At 40.1% G+C, this 23,352-nt stretch overlaps 1 protein-coding gene across 9 annotated transcripts in view; it reads left to right on the top strand.

Moving 5' to 3' along the window:
- ENOX1 (ecto-NOX disulfide-thiol exchanger 1) overlaps nucleotides 1–22,798 on the top strand; it is a 365,143-nt gene extending 342,345 nt beyond the window's left edge. For all 9 annotated transcript variants that reach the window (XM_085059363.1, XM_085059338.1, XM_085059308.1 and 6 more), the window contains 3 exons: nucleotides 15,613–15,715; nucleotides 18,722–18,807; nucleotides 21,844–22,798. In XM_085059363.1, coding sequence (XP_084915489.1) covers nucleotides 15,613–15,715; nucleotides 18,722–18,807; nucleotides 21,844–21,975 — 321 coding nt within the window. In that variant the 3' untranslated portion in view covers nucleotides 21,976–22,798. The remainder of the gene's footprint in view (nucleotides 1–15,612; nucleotides 15,716–18,721; nucleotides 18,808–21,843) is intronic.
- Nucleotides 22,799–23,352: the final 554 nt, after the last annotated feature.

Below are 23,352 nucleotides of genomic sequence, written 5' to 3'. Positions count from 1 at the left end.
ATTTGGATGAGACTTTAACAACCACTGTCCTACTTGCTATATGTGGGTGTTAAAGATACCATGGAAACGACTGCAAAAGAAATGCTTTTCCTTAGTGTCCTGTCCAGGATTATTCAAGCTACAAAGTTACACCATTTGTCTCTGTGGCTGCCACCTTGCAGCTGGGCAAGCCTGGCCATATTTCAGTTCTGAGAGAAGTGATTCATATATGTGTATAATTTTGAAACAGTTAATATGCACAAGAGGACTAAATTAATTCATTGAATCATTATTTTGCCCAACAACATTAAAGGACTCTTAAGGTTGTGTTTTTTAAAACCTGCTGCCAAAAGAAAAAAAATGCTTCTGTTATTCCCTTAATGATTGCAGTCAAAACAGCAATTTCCATCAGGGGGGAAGAGAATAAAAAGGGAAAGTTTCCTGCTATGTTTGTCATCCAAACCGTGCAGTCTTGTGCTTTGTCATAAACATATGAATATTAAAACTGATTATATATGATATCTTCCTCCTAGCCCCAAGAACTAGCAACAGTTTGAACACTAATGTATTTTAACATCTATTTTAGTCGATGTGTTGTCTAATGGCTCAGTCAGGAAAACAGTTTTATTTTAAACCTGAATGGAAGGCTCAAATTTTGTGAACTGCTTTGTGATAAGGAAATGTTGTCCTGGTTTTTTTAATCCTTTCCAGAATCTCATTCATTGTGATCCATTTCCGCAGTGAAGTCGATAGAGCCTCGTAGCTCTCAGCATTTGGACAGGAGACATTCAATATTGTCTGATAGCTCCAACAAATCTGCAGCTGCAGTCTGTCTGCAGAGCGTCCTATTGCCCCTTTGAAATATTCTGTTTGCAAACCAAAAATACATTAGTCCAATGACGATCTTGAAATACTCACATACGCTACCTAAAAACTTGTCATTGTACAATAGCTGGTTGCAGGTTTCCTAAAGGAGTAGCTAAATGTAAGGCTTAGAAACTCCCCAAAAGAACTTGCTTCCTCACCAAAAATGTGTGTGAGAAAATGTTTCACACTATTGAAATGTTTTAAAGGGAAATTACCTGAATGCTTCAACTTTTAGCATTTCAGCTCATATGTAACTGGATAAACAGAAGTGCTTGAAAGGTTTATTTTTATAAAAGATAAAGGTTGAAATATTATTTAAATGAAACATTTTAATTGTGTAAAGAGGGTGTTTCAGTACATCATTCCCATATATGTAAACCAAAATATTTGAGAATCTTTGGTTAATAGTAAATTTTTCAAAATGTAATATTTTGATCCAGTTTGTAACTGTACAAGTTCCTCAAATGCCTGAATTTTCCATAGGATAGAAGCTCTATTTTCTGCCCCTCTTTTCCATGACCTCTTCCCAAGCTGACCTCATAGCAATATATGACTCTTAAGAGAAGAAGTCAATACCTAATGGCAAACAGGGAAACCAGATAGTTACAATTATTGAGTCACAGTCACAGCCATGTATTCAACAATAATACCACCATGAAATCAGAAAAAGCACAGCAGTACAAGTGGAAATAGAGAAATAGAGGGAAAGAACTGATGTAAAAACATTTGCTACAATAATGAACTTTGTAAAATGGAAGCTGAGGTGCTTTTTAAACAATTGTCATTTATATCAAATATGTAGCTCTTAGGTGTTGTGCCTTGCAGGTTGTCTCCATCTATGTTCTCAGCAGAGTCCATGGTTTTTGCCCCTGGCCACTGTGCAAATCAGGGATGATCAAAGGGAAGAAGGCTTGGTGACTCCTACGTGCTTCTTAGTGAACTGTGATGCATATAATTGGATTAGAACATATTTGTTACAGTTGACAGGTTGAATTCAGCAAATGAAATACCTCTTCATGCCGAGCAATAGTGGGAGGTGTTGGTAAGGAAAAATGGCAATGTATGCCTGTACACTGAACACACAATCTTATCTTCACACTGTGGCATATTTAGATTCCTTTGCAGAAAACCAGGCTCCTAGAAAGGACAGGAGAAACTTTAGGCACAGTGCATACATATCAAGAAAGCCCATACTGTAATCTTAAAAAGATTACTTTCTTCACTCAGGATTTCTCCTGGTGGCACTAGTCTGCATCATCTTTTACATTAGAAAGTGGTGTTATTTAAAATAAAACATGGAAATATTTTTCTTAGCAAAAGCATGTACAGATGAAAATATTTACTTAGACCTATCCTGGCTTGTCTTCTACTTATCCATTATGTGAGACCATCCTGAAAGGCAGACAAGGATCTGGACACATTTGGAAAAAGAAAAACATCCCTCCTGAAGTAATTTGTAGGTGCTCAACCTACAAATTGACCTTAATTTTTTTTTTCTCTTGTTTTTGCATGAGAATTAACTAAGTTGAGTAACAGGATGCAATGTCACATTCCCTGCATGGCAGTTCACACACAAATCTGTGGGGGTTGGGGAGACCAAAATTTTAGTGTATTGCCAGTACAGCTGTTATTTCCAGAAAGCAAAACCATCTTACAAGGCTCTGTACAGAGTCATAAGGGTGTTTCATGAGTGATTTGCCAGGTACATGCAGTAATATTTGTTATGGCTGTTGACATTTCCCAGCTATACTCTGTGTCAGGAAAGGCCAAATGTCGGGCTCAGGCAGTACATAGAGCCCGAGATCCTGGCCTGATGTTAACAGAGACTTCAACAGCCAGGACTGCCCGAGGTGCTGTCACTGAATGCTCATTTCCATCAGTCCTGTGCTTAGGAAGAGATTGCTCCTTGCTTCTAACCTGACCCCCTTTTCATTTCCTCTTCATCGCTGCATATAATTATATTTCATTCATGTCTCTGTCTTAACCAAAGTGAAAATAATGACCAGTGGCCAATCATAATTTCAGATATAATCCTCTTCAAGGATGTTCCCAGACTCTTGGGACCTGAATACTCCCAACATGAAAAAAATAATGTTGCTTGGGAGCTGTGCTCGAGTAGAGACCATTTTGCAAACTGAAAATGCTAATCACATGTTTTGTGACTAACTCTACAAAGACAATTTATTCTTCTACTGTTTCTGTAAGTTCAGTGGCTTTCTGTGAAGGCTCTAGTACATAAATTAATTCTGTGTTTTGATCAAAGATCTCCTTTTGCTCACTGCTGAATTCAGTACAGATATGGCACTGCATGCAAATACAGCGAATACATCCCTGGTTTGGGGGTCACAAGGTTAACATCCCTGGTATCACTCTATTGTAAATGGAGAAAGGCAGATTCTTTTTTTTATATAAGTCTCATTTTTGAAGTACTCAGTGATCTTCCAGGAGTTTGTTGCTCTCCCTTGACAGCTATCTGCCTTCCTTAGATGGCTGCTGTAAATAACTCCCACCCTTTGCAAAAGAGCTGTAAAATTGTAAGAGTATCAGTCTTCCACATGCAAACCAAAGCACGAGATGGGTCATGGTCACAGAAGCATTTTAAATGCCTAGACTGCAATTGCATGGCAAAGTCCTGACATTGTTTAAGTCAATCATTAAATCTCCATCAGGTTAAAAAGTCACAATTTCACCAAAAGACTTTTAGGGTTACCTCATTATCACCAAGACATAATAAAATGGATCTATTTCAGAGAGTGAAACTGATTTTGCTGCAAGAATTTTTTGACCAGCTTTTTGTTCTGTTTGGGTTTCATTATTTGAACAAAGTACTGACTTTGACCGCATTCGTCTGTCTGCCTTCGGTTAGTGTCTCCTGCAGCTTAGCTAGAATGTTCTGTGGGTTTTTCTCCAGACATGAAATCAATAATATTAACTAGGGATGCATTTTTCCATTTGAATGCTTGAAGCTGTTGTCAGGGCATTTCTCGAGTTCAACCAACCATCTTACATTTCATGTTCATTCTTCCTGTAATTTTTGTCCTCTGTGTCTTCCTTTTAAGCAGTTACCATATAATCCCTGACTCTGAGGAGGGGTATATCCAGGTTGAAATATTTCAACCATTTCACTACATTGCTCACTGAATGCTGCACTGAAAGTGATGATATTCCTAACTATACCCTTGATTTCTCTTTTCACAGAGTAGGTTAATCATTGATGATCTTCATCAAATAAAAGACAGTTCTTAAGTGAGGCTTATTTTGCGACATGTTGGGCAAAGATTTAAAAAAGCTAACCCCCTTGGAATTTGGGAAAAGTCTGTAATTCCATCAAACTCATCAGAGTTCAGGTCCTGTACTTCACTATGCAAATTTTAATTTAGGCACCCAAAGGTGCCTGCTGTGATTGTCCCATATTAGTGTGTGTGTTAGTACACACATGCCCTTGGACAGCATCACATTGAGCCAGGTGAGATGGAAAGGGCCCTGAACACAGGGAGAGGAGTAGGAGCTAGAAGAGTGCAAAATCATCCCGATAGTTTGGGACTGTGGGACAAAAGTTGGTCATCTTTAGTGATGAAGACCCCAAGTGATTGCTGATTCTTCTGCTTCACTTCCTTGTGCATGCAACAGCCATTTCCTGGTTATCACACTGTTCAAAGGCTTGCTCTTCCCAAAACAGCACAGGCTTGCGATAAAACTTGTGCTCAATGTAGCTTTTATAAGAGCAATTTGGGTCTAAAACTACAGGCCAGAAAACCCCAGTGTAGGCCTTTCACATGTCAGGAATTGAGTGCTTCTTTCCTATCTGAGCTTCCCAGGCTTGTAAGCTGTTACCCTTTTCCTCAGCAAACTGATGTGAGTCACTGAGTGCCTTCCTTGGCTCCCTGCAATGGAGTCCTCTGACCTTGCAGCCAGCATTTCTGGAGCACATGGGAGTGCTTGGGCACTGCAGAAACTGAGGCAATAGCACCAGGGGACATCCGAGGATGAGGGCAAGGTCCTGGTGGCCTTTCCATACCCATGAGCTCAAGGCTGACATTCCCTGTGGGGAATGCCAGAAGTTGGGGTTTGTCTCTCTGCCCTACCTGAGAAGAAAAGAGCACAGACTATGGGCATCTCCATCTGCTTTTGTTGTAACTGCTGCCCTCTGCAAGTGTATAAAGAGAGCGAGCAGGAGTAACGGGCAGTGCAGGGGAGTCTACTTGAGGAGACAGAAGTGGGGTTTGGTTTCTCATCATGGATGTGTTGTGTCATTAGAGGAAGGTGCAAAGACCCTTACCTTGATTGGATTGGAGCCTTCAGGGAGGCTTTAGTGAGACACTTTTACTTCCCTTTTACTTCCTGTATTCAAGTTCTTCTGTGCTGGTGCCAGGAGCAGGGTGTGAGGAGTGGCTGTGCCTCTTTCTGCTCCCTGCCTTTTCTATTTAAGACATTTATTTGTAGCCCTTCCATCACTCATTCCTTCTCATTTCCTTCAATTTAAGGAACATGGAGCATGATAAATTCAAGCAGCTCTGACCGTTCTCAGATCAGCAGCTTTCCTACTTACTGCGACAGGCATGAGGAATGACCACCTCCTGAATTCAATACCATGAGGCCTGAAAAGTAGCAGGAGTTTAACAGGCTGTTTAGGATGTTATCAAAGAGCCTGCTCAACCTTCAGAAGTTCTTACACACTGGTAGATCAAGTCTCCCTGAGTTCCCCCTTTACCACCCCAGCCCTGGTTTGGCATTTTAGAAGACAGCAAGAGTTTCATTCTTATGGTACAAATGTCTCTGCTGGCTAAATCACAGTCTCTGAGATTCCAGCCATGACTGAACCCTACAAGGAGCAAATGGAGAGCAGATCAAGGTATATTCTGACACAAAATGTGCTGCCTGAAGTGGATCTAGGCTGTAGCAATAACCCCTTTGTTAATGTGCAGCGAGAAATCACACCACTTCCCTTGTCCCTAATTAAGAGTGTCAGAGTGACTTGGCTTTTGATTGCAGTGAATTCTGATCATCTGAGGGAGGAGAAAGAGAACTCTGAGGCACAATGATAAAACCCATTCAGCCACCCACTCAGCAAATCACAAAAGTTTTTTTACTTTAAATTTCATATGAGCTCCACGGGGAGACAAATCTTCAATGCCCAGAGCTACCTGACATTTTAATAATATCTGATCATTATGTGGAGCCTTTCATCCCAAAGCATTTTCCCTGAGTATTTATACTGCACACGTATACAGGAGTCATCCTGTCATTTCTAGTGAGGAATAACATTCAGCCTTATACATATGCAGCTGTGTGCTTAACCCACACAGTGTGCAAGGCAGATTGGCTTGTCAGAGCACTCAGGCTCCCCCGCAACCACCTGAAGGATGATGGGCCACCTCTGCTTCAGCCACAAGCCTGCTACTGCCATCCTGGGGGTTGTACACCACACTCACACTCCTTCCAACTGGCTTCAAGGAATAGGCCGAAAAATGTGACAGAAGCGAGAAAGGGACTTCAATATTCCTAAGAGCCACTCTTCATAGAATGGTTTTCATTGGGAAGGGCTTTAAAGAGCATCTAGTTCCCTGCCATGGGCAGAGACACCCTCCACTAGACTGCATTGCTCAAAGCCCCATCCAGCATGGCCTAGAACATCCACTGCCCCACAGGATGGGGCATCCACAGCTTCTCTGGGCAACCTGTGCCAGCTTCTCACCACCCTCACAGTAAAGAACTTCTTCCTTGTATCTGAGCTAAACATACCCTCTCAGTGTAAAGCCATTCCCCCTTATCCTATTCCAACATGGCTCTGTAAGAAGTCCCTCTCCAGCTCTCCTGTAGTCCCCTTTAGGTGTGTGAAGATACTCTAAGGTCTCCCCAGAGCCTTCTTGTCTCCAGGCTGAACAACCCCAATTCTCCTGTCTTCACAGGACAGGTCCTTGAGTCCTCTGATCATCTTCATGACCTTCCTTTGAAATTGTTCCAACAGATCCCTGTCCTTCCTATGCTGGAAGCTGCAGAGCTGGATGCAGCACTGCAGGTGGGATCTCACCAGAGCAAAGCAGAGGGGCAGAATCACCTCTCTCACCCTGCTGGCCATGCTGCTTTTGATGCAGCTCAGGATACACTTGGCTTTCTGGGCTGCAAGCTCACATTGCTGAGTTGTGTTGAGCTTCTCGTCAAACAATCTTCCCAAGTACCTCCAAGGAACCTCAGAAAAAAACCTCAGGATCCTCATCCTGATCAAGATCCACTCCAAAGAAATAAGAACTCCAAAGTGTTTAAGAAATTTTTGCATAATCAGATGTGGACATTCCTGAAGTTAATATCTTTGAAATACAAAACCATGATGAAAACCATTCAGTCTCATCAAAGATTTAAGATTGGTTTTCCCAGCCTGTTACTTCTTTTTATTTCAACAAAGACATTTTCAAAACTTCTACAAATCCCAGAAGGGAAACAAAGTGCTTTTTTTTTTTCTCTCTCTCTCTCTTTAACTTTTTTTTAGAAGTGCATTATTCTAGAGGAGATTGCAAGAGCAATATTTGTGCTAAAGACCATTTGAAAGGGTTTTCACAAATTCTCAGTCTCAAGTAAACACGAAGTATCTCCTCCTACAATGACTTCATCAGAGCTGGTGGGCAAGTGATGCTTTCATTCAGCCTGCCATTGGTTTGCTGCAATTCCCTAAAACAAAGTGTGCAAAATGACAATTACCTTTTGTCTTGCAAAGCAACCACTTTCACATCACATCAAACATCTGTGTTAAGTCATCAAGAACCTACACATAAATCTAGCTTCAGAAAATGAAGCAACCTGATCATACTTTTGAAAATGAGCATGAAGTAACTTTCATATTAGTCATCCGTATTTTGCATATGTACATTCCCATAAAATAAATGTGCTCAAATACAATGAGAAAAATATAAAGAGATAGTTTCAATGAGAAAAGCATTTTCAGATTATTGCTAGTTGCCTAAACTCAGCAGGTGAAAGTTATAATAGTAAAAGCTTTGTAATGAAAAAGTTAAAAGCATCTCTCTGGCAAATGGATCAGAAAAATAGGATGTCAAGAGCACCATAATACAATTAATCTTCACTCCTGAAAATGCCTCTATTATGTAGGATAAATCAGATAAACAAACCTAAGATCCATCCATTTGAATGGTCTTGTGCGAGGTCTTATATTCACAGTTCTAATTATTCTACAATGCTCTTCCTATAATTTTAATGCCAGATAATTTTTCAAGTTGTCAACTGTTCATTTGTTAATACCAGTGCACTCTTAAATATACAATAATGGTAAATCCTATGTTAGTGTATTTTAGAAGTAAATTTCTGAATGATTGTCCTTTAAAATAATTACAATGTGCTGTTGCTGACAAAACTGACACTAGCTTCTTGCACTGAACAAAATAAGTTACCATGTTTAGGCTTGATTTGAATGAAAAGTTGACACCTGGTGTCTATCATTTCTAATGATAGACCAGTCATATTCACCGGCAGTGCAGCATATGGCAAACATGTCCTTCTGGATCACTAGGTACATAGTAGAAGGAGAAGGATCTCATGAGACCTGGAAAAAGTATTGGAAAGCAAAGGCTTTTTTTAATGAACTGTTGACCTGATGCTAACTCTGACAGTAGCACTAGCTACTTGTGAGAGCTCTGGTTTTGGGCAGATGGTTGGATGCCCCCTTCCTTGCCTTATTCTTTCCATGTGTGATGCAACACTGCAAATTTTTACTGTAAACTGAGTTATCCCAGTACAAACAGAAAAGGCCAAGAAACCTCTCTGCATATAAACAATGTGTCATAAGGGCATTTAATTTAGTGCTAGCCACTTTTTTAGAACTAAAATCAGTTCTTGGGCTGTGAGGAGCCAGGACCATGCAAAAGATAATCTTTCTAGGAAGTAGTTAATTCACTAGCACAAGATAATTAATGTGAAGCAACAAAAGAATGATATTATTCAAAAATTATGAGCAATTTTCTAGTCAGAGTATTTTTAGAAGAGTAGTCAGCAGAGAGTCAGAAACAGTCACTGAAGAGGACAGACTGAGAGAAGAGCTGTGTAACACACGTGATGTTTATGGAGAATTTTAAGTTACTTTTAGAGTTCAGTCACTCAACCAAATTTTCACACAACACATCACAACTGTGTGTAGCCAAGAAGGGGACCAAGCTCCATTTAAGAAAGAACTAGAGACATTTGGCCCAAACCAAATATTGCTGCTTTTGGGAGACACTGAATCCTGCAGCCTGACAGAGACCAGGTGGTCGTAGCTCCATGGAATCAATATGCAACTACACTGAGCACATATTCCTCACAGAACAGAGAGTCCCTCCCCCAGGAAAAGAGAAACTGAGTTTAATGAGTGTTATACACTGACCAGGGCCTGGCATGGCCAGACAAGAGCACAGACCAGCAATCTGTTCACATGCAATCACTCCCCTTTATCCCCTCCCAAACTGCTGTGATCCCTCCCTTTTCCTGCCTTTTCTTACCCTGCTGAGGACACAACTAAGTTTTGTACAATCCCATGATTCTCTGCTCCTACATTCCATTAAAAAGTCCTGTATTCCTACAGGCAGTGCTCCCTCAGTCTGTAAGATGTTTCAGAGAGGTGGACTGACATTGATAGGTGTCACATTTGACCCCTGGATTGGATGCTTTCCTGTGACAGCCCTGGGAGGGGCTGGGTCAGGGGACTCTGCTTTCTCTGATTAGGTTATCACATTTTCCTCATCTGTAATGGTGCCTTTGTACTCCTTCGTGCTTGTGGAAATTAGATTTGAATCACAAGTTTCACAAGAATGGAGCAAGTGATGGTGGTTGGAAAATCCCTTCTGCAGGGCACGGAGGCAGCCCTCTGTTGATAAGGGTGCAGGACTGGGATGTTGCAGAGAAACTGTTGAGCCATTGGACTGCTACCTTTTTTTTGTGCATCTGTGTGCTCTGCCACTTCAGCTGATCCAGCTTTGAGTGGAAGGTTGGACTAGAGATCTCCCAAGGTCATCTGCATGATTTTGTGGTGCTGTGATCATCTGAGTCACAATCACTGCCTGTGAGTGTACTCATACATTGCCACATTTGCAAGGAAATTTTATTTAAGTTAAATTTAAATAAGCTCTTTCACTGTAGTTTAGCTCAACTTGGATTGAATAATTTTGAATTCACTGTGGATAAAAACACAGACAAGGACAGCAGCCCATTCTCAACTGATAGCTATGCCAAGCTGTCAGAAGTTGTCCTGTACCTCAACCTTGCATGTCTCCATAAATTTAAGATGCCTGACTTGATGTACATTGAAACTATTGCAAGACTTCCATTCACTTGATTGGAAATTGAATTATGCTCCACTCAGGTTAAAATGGCAAGATTAAATTTTCAGATGTGGGTCAGAAGTACATTTAAAGAAAGACTAGCAAAGCAAAGCCAACTATACCAGACTTCAGGAGGTTCACAGATAAATGAAAATAAATTAAATACATACAGTTCTTCATGTTGCAGACCAGTTTCTACCTAAGTTTGCAGTCAAACCTGTCTGGTCCCCAGTAAGCACTTTGGGCAAACTCACTTGAAGTCCAAGTCCAGTTCTGTCGGCGCAGAGGAGGTACATCTATGCCTCTCAATACCTTATAGGCTGCAGATTTGGTATCATGTGTGCATGGCTCTTTCTTCCATCAGAATTTTAAAATTACCTTTTATTTCCAAGCTTACAGCATCTCTCTGGCCTGCTGTTAATAGCCTGTAAGATTTTTACTTATGTTTCAGATATATAGTTTTTTCTCCTCCTACTCATTTTCTCTCGTAAATCCCCTGGCTGATGAGAAAGTGTGGCATATCCCTTACATCTAACAACATTCAGCAGTTGTTCTGTCATATGCCTGCTGTGACAAACATCTAGTCTTTCCTTATTCTGCTGCTGTTTTAATGCCTCAGACAATTGGCTTTGTACATAGAGTAAAAATGCAGACTTTTCCAGAGGCTGCCAGGTCTATGGGATTTTTACTGGGTCTTTCAGAAGACACAATATTATTTTTACCATCTCACCACACAATTCTGCAGAATTCCATAAACTGCACTAAAGAAAATGAAGTCTTTGAAGACAGTATGCAAGCAGTCATCAATCCCCCTAGATTCAAAGATAATTATCAAATACTTGGATTACCCAGAGAGTGGAGGGAATATTTCATCTCTTTGGATGTCATTGCATCCTGGTCACATACTAGGTATCTTCAATGTCATATTCATTAAATCCTATATTCTGCCTTTTGAGCAGAGTCCTGAGCAATAGATGCCGTAGAACTGCACTCTGGCAGGAGGAGTTTTCCGGCAGGGCAGCTACTGTGCAAGCCCTGTTCAACACTTATTTGTGGAGAATATCAAGTCCTCACTCCCCCATTTTTAGGGATGCTAGCTAGCATATGTTTTCAGGCAAGAGCAAATTTTTTATATTTAGTCTGCCTTTTTTGGACTGGTTCAAGACTAACTTGAAGGGGATTAATGCTATCTAGATTGGGAACTTTTTATTTAATATCTTACTTTCCCATAGGGGAAAGAAGAAACCAATAAAGCAGAGAAATTATCCAGCCTAAGTATCTGGAGCTTTCTGATATGTTAGAGCCCTGGAGTGCAGAGCTAACCTTTTGTTCTTACAGGATCTGTGACTATCTTCTGTAGAAAGTCACCACATCTCTTCTACTCCTCAGGACCTCTGTCTCTCCCTATGGAGAGTGCATTTCTCACAGGAATCACTCTCTCATTTGCTGTGTCTTTAGTGTCTGACCCAGCTGCTCTCTGGACAATGAGACCTGGCAACTTTTGCTGCAATATACTTGCCCATACCTCTTCCAAAAGAATTTTCCTCCAAAAGAAGCCAAGATACTTGAGTGAGTGATGCAAACCAAATTTCTCTCCCACCTTACAGCCAGGCTTTTTACATACACGTGCAAAACTGCCATGTGTGGCTCTCCACAGCTATCAGCTCTGTGTCAGTGGTGATGCCAGAGATCTGTTTGTGGAGGTGAATAGTCCATGGGATAAAATTATTTGCTGTCTTCTGTTTCATCCAGCAAGTTCTCCTGACAGTTTTCCAGAAAGACTCTCTGTCTCTTTCTCCCTCCCTGGTTCAAATGCAGGGAGCCCTGAATCAAAATGCTGCTCCCAAGGGATATCTGTGGTACCAGAGGGTTTTCAATCCCATGAGGGAAATTCGTGTCTTTTCATCATCTGCTGATAGATGAAAGCGTCATTTTCAAGAAAAAAATCTAAGCTGGCAATGATGAGAGCATCACACAGAATGGTTGCATTCATACTGAGCAGCTCTGGAGCTGTCATCATCAAATTGGTCCTCCATGTTTTCCAATACCTGACATAATTTGTGAATAATAAATAGGCCAGGTTCCTAATGATCTCCAGGTGTGATTTAACCTGGATTAAGCCTTTCACATACTGCATTTAGTTCTTGCAAGGTCATTTCATTTCTAATAAGTACCAGTTTGCACATGCTCAGCTGTGTTCTTGTCCCTTACTGCAGTAACTGACAGATGGTAGCAAAATATTCCTTTTATAATGAAACCTGCTGAAGGAGACTGCTTAGGGCCTCAGAAAATATAATATGCCAAATAAAGAATGGTCTCCAGGAAAGAAAGGAAATAGTTTAATGTAGTATATATTAAATAATTTTCCTCAGGCATCTGATGATCTGATGATCAGTGGCTTTTTCTCATGTCAGAGAGGTGACCTAACTGGCTTTTTTTCCAATTATTTATTGCCTCATTCACCCTTGTACTCTTAAAAGTCTTGTTTCTGTGGGTTGACATAAGTAGTGCCTCAAAAAATGTGTAAATTAACTTCATGAGGATTTGTTGTAGAGGCTTCATAGGTACCAGATTTGTATCTGCAGTATGTTGTCAGCTTATTAAGGTTTTTACTTACACTATAATTAGCCCAGTTTCTGGGTGAATTTCACACCCATTCCTTAGACCCAATTATGCCATTTCTCTTAAACCGCTATTAATTCCTAGCAGCATTGCTACTGAATTCTGATGTACTTTATGTGGCTGTGCACACCCTGTATTTTCTCATGGCCTGTGCAAACTTCTTCTGGTAGCTGAATACATCAGAGTGGTTTAATTTATCATCTTCTGTGAGGCAGGTAGTTTTGGATGGCAGAAACCTCTCCTTTTCAAGCCTCCAAGAACCTGCAACTTTCTTCTAAAGCCAGTGGTTTGCTCAGTATCTATCTTTGCCACTCGTTTCCTCAGGCTTTCCCATAACATTTTTTTTACTCTTTTATCATCTGTACCAACACACAGCTAAGGAAGACTTGATGTGACTTCCTTTAGCATCCATTTACACTGTCCTATAAATCATACAAGAAGTTCTGCACAGGCTCAAATCTAGGCATTAAATGAGAATCCATCTGTTTGTTGCTCCCAATGGGATTATAGTTTCTTTCTCTGCATCACTGCTTGACAAAACTTCTAATCCCACCTGAAACTGCAAGTGTGCTGTGTTTGGGGCCTGTTATATCAAATGCACATCTCTCTGCTCTCTCCTTCCCCTCTCAGGAATTACTATTTTTAGACTGCTTTTTTATCTCTGATGAAGTCAAAGTTACATCTTAACCTGTACAAGTTCTGGTGGCGTTACGCTGCTGTGCTTTTCTGCTGCACTATCATGAAATCTGTCATCCAGCAATGTTCTGATCTGTAACCCCCTTGTCATTACTGTGCTCTTGGAGAAACTCATGTAAACACCTCTCTTATTTCAATTTCTTGCCTGAGTTTCCTTTCACTGTTTTTGGATGTCACGGCCAGCAGTAGATCAGAATTTGCATTAGCCTTTGGCTCTGTCAGGAGGGGAATCAACAGTGCTGTACAATTTAGAGCATGCTGCTGCTGCTATAATGTGCCCTGTGCATTACAACACTACAGCAGTGTTGGTGTCAGGGTGATGTAGCTTCCAGAGCAGCCAGAAACACCATTATTTTAAGAAGGGATCACTGCCATCTCTTGAGCTGCAGACTCCCTAAACTAAAATACACAACTAAAAAGTTATTTCATTTCTGCTAACTAAAAAGGCAGGAAAGGCTGTCATGTGCACAACTACACATAGATCTCTGGCCAGGAAAAATGCCTCAGCTGGCCACTACACCTGCAACAAACCCCAGAGGAGTCAGTGGATCTCCCCCCTCCTTTAGTATGGGTCAGGATCTGTCAGAGCCCCTTGTTGCTGGGGGCTAAGGATGCATGGATATCACTCACGTGCACATAGAGGTCCTCAGGTGGCACATGGCAACTTGTTCCTGCTTGCAAAACAAAGGAACACTTGAAGCCACGATGCATCTGAGCCATCAGGTGCTGCCTATCCCACAGCTGCCCCTTGGAGCAAGCCTATAAAGAGCACAGGCCACATCACTGGAGGTTTTGGGGTGATGTTTGTTGCTTCTTTTTCGTTTGCAATTGAGAATGAGGAAGTGCATGACTCTTTTTACTAGTCTCACTGACTGTGGAGTCTTTAGTCATTCATTTGACATATTTTGGAGTTTATGCCTTTTTTTAGCATGGATTATTCACACGTTCAGAAATGCCTTAGAGCAGCCCAAGCCCCGTGTCCCTCTTTTATTGCCAAAACTGCTTGCCAAGAATTTTGGAGCAAGGAACCACCCCAAGGGCATGTCCCAAAGGAGCCAAATCATTACAGCAAATAGTACATATTTGCTTGCATTTAAGGCTGCCCAGTCCCACGCAAGGTCCAGCAGCTTACCTTGACTCCCTCAAACAGAACAAGAGCACCATTCCTTCACAGTCCCACCTCACACCATCAAATCTCCAGCGCCATGCTCTCTGCCTCCAAGGTTTTGCATGGAGCTGCTGAGCATTTCACAGAGCAGATGCAGCAGTGTGAGTCACTGCCTCACCAAGGAACGAGTTACTGCACATTGGCTGCTCCATGGAAACAGCCCATGGATATGCTTGGATATTGTGCAATACACTCTGAGGCTACTTATGTGCCTCGGAAATAATTTATTTACTTCACATATACCCAGTCACACAACTGCCTGGGTACTTCTGATGGAGCATCTATGTGATCTCTTGGATGAAATTTGGGTGATTCAGGCCACCTGGTTCCAGAAAAGAGGAGCTGAGAGTAGCAGCCTTGACTTGTTTGCCCTTCAGGTTGGTACTCTTTTAGTCCTTAAAACAAGGTAGCCTTATGCAAACCACCTGTTAGGAATGGTCTTCCTAGAATGTGTCAACCCCCAAAACATGCCTGAGAATTGTTTGGGATCGGCCAATGCCATGGCAGGCACTGGTTGAAGAGTGTAACAGGGCAGAGGGTTGTGGTCTAGTAGCTAGAAATGTTGTTAGTGACTGCTGAATTTACTCTTATGGCTGTAGCTGAATGTTTCCATCCATGTTCCCTGGAAGCAGTCTTGGTTTACAGCTTTAATAGCTAAAAAATGTGAGTTTTCTGACCATCCCCACACTTTATGGCGCAATCTCTCTAGCTCTTATAATGAAGAAGCACTAACAACAAAGTCACTACTTACTACTTACTCCACAAGCAAAATTTCTCTTCTTGGCAGCACTTGGCATAAAGGTAGTTCAAAATGTGTCTTAATATTCTGCAAACAAATCAATTATTTATAATTGTCTTGTCTATAGGTGTGAATTAAAGTAATGATTTTTTTATAGAGTTGAAAGGAAGCAGACAAGTTTAATTGAGGTAAATGAAATTTACATGACCACCTGTTTGTTTTTTTAAACTTTATAGGAAATCAATGTATTGACAGTAGCATTGGTCAACCAAGACAGAGAAAAAAACTCAGAGAAACGAAGCCCGGGTCTAAAATCAGAGAAAGAGGCACTATTAATAGGTAAGATAACGCCAAAGAAGATTTTTGAGAACAAAATGCCTTTTAACAGGTTTCTGTTTTGCATATGTGTTTACATACATTGTTGTGCTAATAAAAGTAAAAAAGAAAAAAAAAAAATTTTTTTTTTTAAATCTGTGTTTAGAAAGGCTTTTAGTAACAAAAATCCTAAAATACGAGTGAACTTTGCCTTTCTGGAAAATTCTGCAGTTTAATGAAATAATTTTAGGTATGAAGAAAATTGCAGGATCTGCGTTTAAATTTGAAGTGTGAATGTATGATGACTTTATTTACATCAAGATTTTGCAGGCCAGAGTTGTACAGCTTGTTATATGATTATTAGACAAAGTGGTAAAGGAGAAGGGATGGAAATAATATTAGTAAATTACCAAGCAAAAAATATGTATACGGCATGTATTAAGCAAGCCAGATTTATGCCTTTGACATTAGGTGAGGGAATTAGCAATATGAATATTTATAAAGAATACCACAAGGACCATCATATCCTTTACCTAGAATAAAATCTTTAAAATAAACTGTTAAAGAGTGCCTAAAGCTAAAGTTTATAGGCAGTGGGCCAGCTAACTGGTATCAGGCATTTAGCCACACAGAACTGGCTGTACCAATGCTACCCTGGGAGGGAACATGCCCCATTTATACCATGCATATTTTGCATTTGGGTTCAATGGGGCAGTTTTCAAGGAGCATGAAGGCCCACAGTCCAAAGTGTACCCTGTGGCATGGCAGTAGTAACGTTGACCTGAAAGAACCGGTTTAATTTCTTTGGTTTGGTCTTTTCACAAGTCAGTGACATCCTGCTAAGTGATAGTTCCAAAACTACCTTAATTTGTTTAAGTGCAACTCATTTGCATCACCTAGGCACCAGGAAAATTGCTGGTTTATTGCTGAGGCACAAATTCAGCAATTCACAGCTTCAGTTCAGACCAAAGAGGTCATTTGAAAGTGAAGAATGTATTTAAATGTTTAAAGTGCTTGGTACACAAACTCCCTGTGACTGGTGAGACGCAGAACAGTGGAATGTACATAAATGTATGAGTTGATTGGATTCTGCTTGTTGTAATAAAACCTGGAACTTTTCATTGCAGGGGATAGTACTTGGTCTGCATGTAGTTCATTCTGTGAGAAGTTCATTCTGTGAGAAGGACAGCAAGCTTGGGATTTTAAGAACAGAATAACAAACTCTTTTTTTCTAGGTCATTCACTATTTGACTGTAACAAATGGTGGCAGTGTCCCAAAGTGGGTCCTGTGCATCTGCTGTTCAGTGCCACAGTCAGATAAACAGAATAATCTCAGTTCAGATATTACCAGTCATAATACCCCCACAACTGACTCATTGTTACAGTTCAAGTATAAAAGATTCCTCAAGATGAATTTCACGTTATCTCTCCCTGTGAGGCATGATCAGGTGTGGCAAGGGAAAAATGGGCCTTGCCTCTATCCATTCACTAAGTTTTTCTATATTTTAAAAAATACAGTGTTGTCTTGGAGGAGAAGAGCATAAAAGAAAAAAAAAAATACTAAAAAGTTATCATGGAACTCCAGTCAATAACTACAAAATATTGACAAATTACTTCTTACTTACATTATATGAAAGAGCTGGCTTTGAATGTCCTGAATTAAAAAGCCTTGGGAACCACATAACAGATGCAATGACACTGGTAAAGTGTGATTTGGGTACAAATTGGATTTCCAGTCATCCCATCCAAGTATGATGGTCTTGGCTATTGTTTCTAGAGCTCTTGTGTGGTTGCTTGTAGTTACCACAGCACAAAGAAGGTCACTGCTGCTAGGACTTGCCATAGTATAAAATTAAATACACCCCACTCCTTATGCAGGACCAGAAGTCTGTAAATGCTGTTTGAAAAGTGGGGGAGGAAAAAAGGTGTTCTTTGCAAAGCCAGTCTAAAATGCGTTAAATATTGCTTATCAGTTTCAACCATGGGCAGTACTTGGGGAAAAATGAAATCCAAGATTATCCTAATTCATTCAGCATCAAGAAAGCAGTATGGCCTGCAGTACACAAGATACGGTGACCCATTTTTGTCATTTGTAAGCATTTTTAATCCTGGTGTTTATGATTTAAAGTATAAGAAACTTCCCTGAGGGTGGTTCAGCTAAGAAACCCATCCAAAGAGAGTTGAAAATATTTGTTCTGATTCTTACAGTTCAGCTCTGCCCAAACAGCAAGTAACACACATGCCATTTTGTATTTTCACTGTTTGCTTAGAAGAGGAGGAATTGGGTAGTGCTTTTAATAGCAATGCCCCAAATCTTGTTTTCTCTGGTCATCGTTATTAATGCTGTCACTTGATTTTCACTGCAGAAAAAATCTCTAGACTTAGATCCTGACTCCTTCTAAGCCACTTTTATTCCCATACCTTTTATAATCATCCTGAAAACAACATGAAGATAGACAGAACATGCTCTCTCTTAAGAAAAAGTAAATAAGCAAATGTGTCATAAAGGATTTGTGTTTTCTTCAGCAGCAGTTAGGGGTAATATGGATTAAACACTTTTCATAACCACCATCTGCATAATTACTAGAAAAATTTGAGGGAGTGAAGGTTCTGACACAATTGTATGAAACATTTTCACAACAGAGAATCCAGTGAAGGGGAAAAAAACAATAATTTTACCATTACAATATCCACAATTTTATATTGGTAAATCAAGCATAAAATTAGTAGTTGAAATGCTCCAAGCAAGGCTTTGTTTAGAAATTCCTTTATTCATCAGTATATTATCTTGGTCACTTACTTGCTAACTGCTGTCATTCCTGAAGATGAGCTATTGTATTAGCATGCTACTTTGACTGTATTAAAAATATGCTGTTTTGTTATGTTTATTGGGTTGTGCAAGAAAAATAAGAATTATAATTCATACTGAAAAACTTGCGAGAACAGACTCTTCAGAATTATTTTGCCTATTTTAATGATACAGTGTCTGAGGTAATTTCAACACTTTTACTGTATTTGTTTTTAATACAGGTATCATATCCACATTTCTTCACGTCCACCCTTTCGGAGCCAATATAGAGTATCTTTGGTCTTATATGCAGCAGTTGGACTCTAGGGTAAAAAAAATTTAATCAAAATCTGCTTTCTCTTTAGAAATATTGTATTATTCTTTACTGCAGGTTAAACTCTTCATGCATTTCCATTAGAAAGATAATGGGATATGGGGCTTGGGGGTTTGCAGTCTTTATTCATTTGCAAATTACAGTGCACGTGCTTGTGTTGAGGTCTTTGCCTCGTGCTGCTTAGCTATTCTTTGTGGCACGGAAGAGCAGAGCTCTAAATGGCAAAGACTAGAAGCTGTTTTTATGACACATGATTCTGAAATATAGCTGAGGAGAAAAAAATCCATGGCCATCAAACTGCAGTTTCTGGAAGTGGCTCTTTATTCTTTGAAAAGTTGTTGGTTGTGTTTCACACCAAACTGAACCTTCATGAACACAGGAATGGACCATGTAGCACATCCTTTGTCTCCATGTGGAAGCAGAGATGACCTTCTAAAGGAATTGGGTGACCCTACTGCTAATTTCTGTGAAGCTGTGGCCAAGACTAAAGTGAGGCCAACACAAAACAGTGTGCAAAGTGTTTAATGCATCAGTTCGTACATTCCGTAGTCAACACATACCTGTAGGATAGGATTCTTTGACTTACTTTTTAATACCTGCTATTGGCTGAGATGAAACCAAGCCCCAAAATGGGCCTATTCCTCTGCACTGAATATTAAGCAAGTCAAGGGTGAGAAGCTCAAGTGTGAAATAGCCACCTTTGATCAGGTGAATGGTACTCCAAGTGCTAAACAGGCTGCCAGGCTGCAAGAGACACTTAGCAGCTGCAGGGGTCATCCTGCGGGCAGCCACAGCTCTGTCCCACATCTGCCAATACCTGCATGATGGTCTATTCCCAGATCTTCTTGTGGCACAACTCCTTTGATGCTGGTCATGTTTTGTTCCTGAACAGCCCCCTCAGCCCATAGCTAAGATCAGCTTCCCACTGCTCTGATGGGCTGGTTCATGCTTCTGGACAATCCTGCATCCTTCCTCTGTTTCTATGAATTAGTGTAGAGCTGAAAGCAGAGGAGATCCTGAACCAGAAGCTCACTGGAATTAAAACAGGCTGCTTTGATGAGTGAGGAAAGATAATGAATTTGTTAGGCACTGCCTTCAGCCATGGCAACTCAGGTTTGTTAGTGCTTTTACAGCCCACTGCCACCCATGATGAAAAGAGAGTAGGGGACAAGGATGGTAGAAAGAGGTGAGAAACTGGTAAATTTGAAATCTTTTTTAAATGTCCAGTTTTATCAAGAAATGATGCATCCAGAGCTTCACACATCCAGCCATTCCTCTTCTGCTTCTCTATGCCTCTACACTTTCCTTTATCATGTCCCAAATTCCTGCAGCACCCAGTCTGCCCAGTCTCCTCAGTTACCTTTCAAGTCCTTCCTTACCACAGCATTTGGCTAAGTTTCAACTGCTTTTCCCCTGGATGACCCCTCCAGTTCTGTATCTCTTGATTGATAACAGCAATCATCCAAAATATGGACTCCTGGGGCTCCAAGCCCTGCTGCTCATTGGTTCTGCCCACAGAGCTCTTCAACTTTCTCCCCTTGCACTGCTGTGCTCCCTTCGTGTGTGTGACTGTGAGCTCTGTCCTTGAATTTCTGCTCACATGAGTAGCATACTGGCTTCTGTGAGGCTGCCCAGACCAAGCTCTTGACTTGCAAACAGAGCCCTGAAGGAAGGAGCATTGTCTCCATCTCTGCAGCTACCACTGGACCTACCTACCACATAATAAACACAGGCTGCAGAATTTGACCTCGTTGGTTTATTTTGGAAGCAACTGCTTGTAGAAACAAATTACTTTTTAATAGCGTGATCCAGAGATGCAATCTCAGAGATGAATTTCAATTACTTTCCATGGTTAGCCTGTCATTCCTCGCCTGAACAGGAATGATAAGGTCAGCATACCCATGTGGGCTGAGGGCTCAGTACAGAGCTCAGATGCATTGCACAAACATAACCAGATACCCACTGCTACCATGTGAGTACTTAACAGATGGATTGGATCACTCTGGGGCTGTAGACAGCCTCCAACACTGAGTTTTGGTGCCACCTTGAACAAATCCTTTAATCTTTCTGCTGCACTAACCTCTACAGAAAAATAAGAGGCAGTAGATATTTTCTCACCCCCCTTGGATGTACTGAGGTATAATTAGCATATTTTATGTTTATATACTGTTTTAAAAAGACAAGTTTTCACCATGGAAGTTTTCTACTAATATGAATAAGCAGAAATATCATTATTTCAAGAGAAGCCTTTCAAACCATGGAGATACCTGTGGATAACAGGCAGCACCCATAGATTTCTTTGCTGTTCCTTTATTGACCATCACTTTAGAAGCAGTAGAATAAAATGGTTCATGTTCCATGACTGTTCATTTCTTGTCTTCCCTGCTAATTATACCAGGAAGGTCGCCTTTGTGGAAGTGTTTTCTGTAATGAGAGCATCTTTCCCATTAGGAAGGTGACCAGTCATTAAAGTTTAAAAATGATAAAAACATCCTGACCAGTGCAAAATTGGGAACTTCACTGCTTAATTATCTGAGGCTGCTGAACCGGGTGAGACTGAGGGAAGATGGCTGCATGGATAGTCTGCCTTAAGTAACAAAAGGAACTGATTAAAGTGTGAAAGAGAAAAACTGATGGAGCTGGGAGAAGAATTCAAGAGCTCGTAGGCTGAGAAGAAGAGTAAGGTCCCATCTGCTTCCTCCTCCTCACAAGAACACCCATGACTGTAGTTTTTAGATGGACTTCATACCACACTGTGGCCACAGCCCCGACACGGCAGTTGTCATTGCTTTGCAGTGGGATGCCACCTACAAGGGCAAAATCATTCCTGCGAGGAATCTGCACTTGCTTTGGAGTCTGGAAAGTCATGTCAGGCTAAGGTTAAAAAAAAATTAAAATAAAAGGTTGACTGTTTTCACATGGCCTGGATTCCTTTCCCCCGCACCCCTATTATATCTGTTCTTAATGTTTCCTCTTTACAAGCTACAGGGAATCTTTCTCACTTTAATTTTACCTTTGTTTCTTTCTCAGATCTCTGCCAATGAGATAGAAATGCTTTTGATGAGACTGCCACGCATGTTTAAACAAGAATTCACTGGTGTAGGAGCAACACTGGAAAAGAGGTGGAAGTTTTGTGCCTTTGAAGGAATTAAAACTGTCTGACTGTGACTAGTAATGAAGCTATGCAGAAGAAGAATTCCTAGAGCATGGCAGGGTTATAAAGTATTAAAGTAAGAAATTTGGGTTTGGGCACATAGTAGTATGTTTTCAAAGTTATCCAAGCCTAATTTTAGTTACATTTGTGACGTTTTCTTGTGAGTGGAAATGTAGTTGTGCACCAGTTCCTAAAATAAAATAAAAAATTTTTTAAAAGTTTCAAAATGTGACAGATTGTTTCCTATGAAAACTGAAGAAAGATACCACAGTCATAATGATTTCAAAATACTACATGTCCTACATCTAAGAAAAGCTCATTGAGCAAACAGTTAAGGAGAAAGATTGCCCATTTATGGTCGCTAAGCTACAGCGATTTATATGTAATATGTAGTAGAACTCATTAAGTTTTGTTATAGAAAGTTCTTTCTGTTTAGTAAGAGAATTGAGTAATTTTACAGTGAGGAAAAGCATACCAAAAGAAAACTTGAAGATGTGTCTGAAGTTATTGTATTTTGTAAATTAAGTTATATGCTGTACCAGGGATTTTTGCCTTATTGAAAGAGGCCTGAAAATGTGATTGGAGTCCTCAAGAATGCTTTATCAAGAATATTATTTTTCTAATGTAACTATTCTCCATTACAAGTTCTTTTAACATGGATTGCATATCAATTTTCATAAACATGTAAATAAGGAGGAAACCAGTGTTACTGTATTGTATTTGGTATGTAACATTCAGGTTTATGCATCAAAATAATATTCAGTTGCATTACTGTTACAAATTTTATAGCAGATATATTAATTTTTATCAATAAATATGACTTCTACCATATTGTTTGTGTAAGTTTTTCTTTTGATGTTTTTGAATTTTAATCAATCCAGCAAGAGTCTCCTGAAACTTATCTTTCCCCTACCTGAACTATTAATTGCAGATAACTTGGCTAAATGAATTATAAATCAAAAAAGAGCTCTCAATATTAGCTAAGATTAAAATAATTTAAAATATTGGTAGAGGAAGTACCAGCGTGGACCTTTGATATTTTTCTGCAACAAGAAGGCTGATGAAAAATGAACACCTTCAAATTTCTCATTCTAATCTCTCACCAAGGTACTTTAAGACCTATTTCTCTTCTGGCATCTACCTGGAATATAGAAATATTAAACTAAATGCTAATTGTGTACAAAAGTGGAAAAGAAAGAGGGTTAGCAGGTCTATTATGGGAGAAAATTATGCTTTCAGGCTGTACACACGAAATTTAAAAATATAAAGTACATCTCAATTATGGTTGCTGTAGAGCCTGTGATAAGTTACTCAGGTGAAACTAGTAATTATATGCCAGTTATGTTAATGAAAATTAACTAGTTTAATCCAAGTAACGACTCTTT

Source organism: Lichenostomus cassidix, chromosome 1 (assembly GCF_008360975.1).
Source record: "Lichenostomus cassidix isolate B80296 chromosome 1, HeHo_3.0, whole genome shotgun sequence".
NCBI lineage: Eukaryota > Metazoa > Chordata > Aves > Passeriformes > Meliphagidae > Lichenostomus > Lichenostomus cassidix.
The sequence above is the reverse complement of the archived record's forward strand: the minus strand, read 5'-3'. Positions and strand labels throughout refer to the sequence as shown.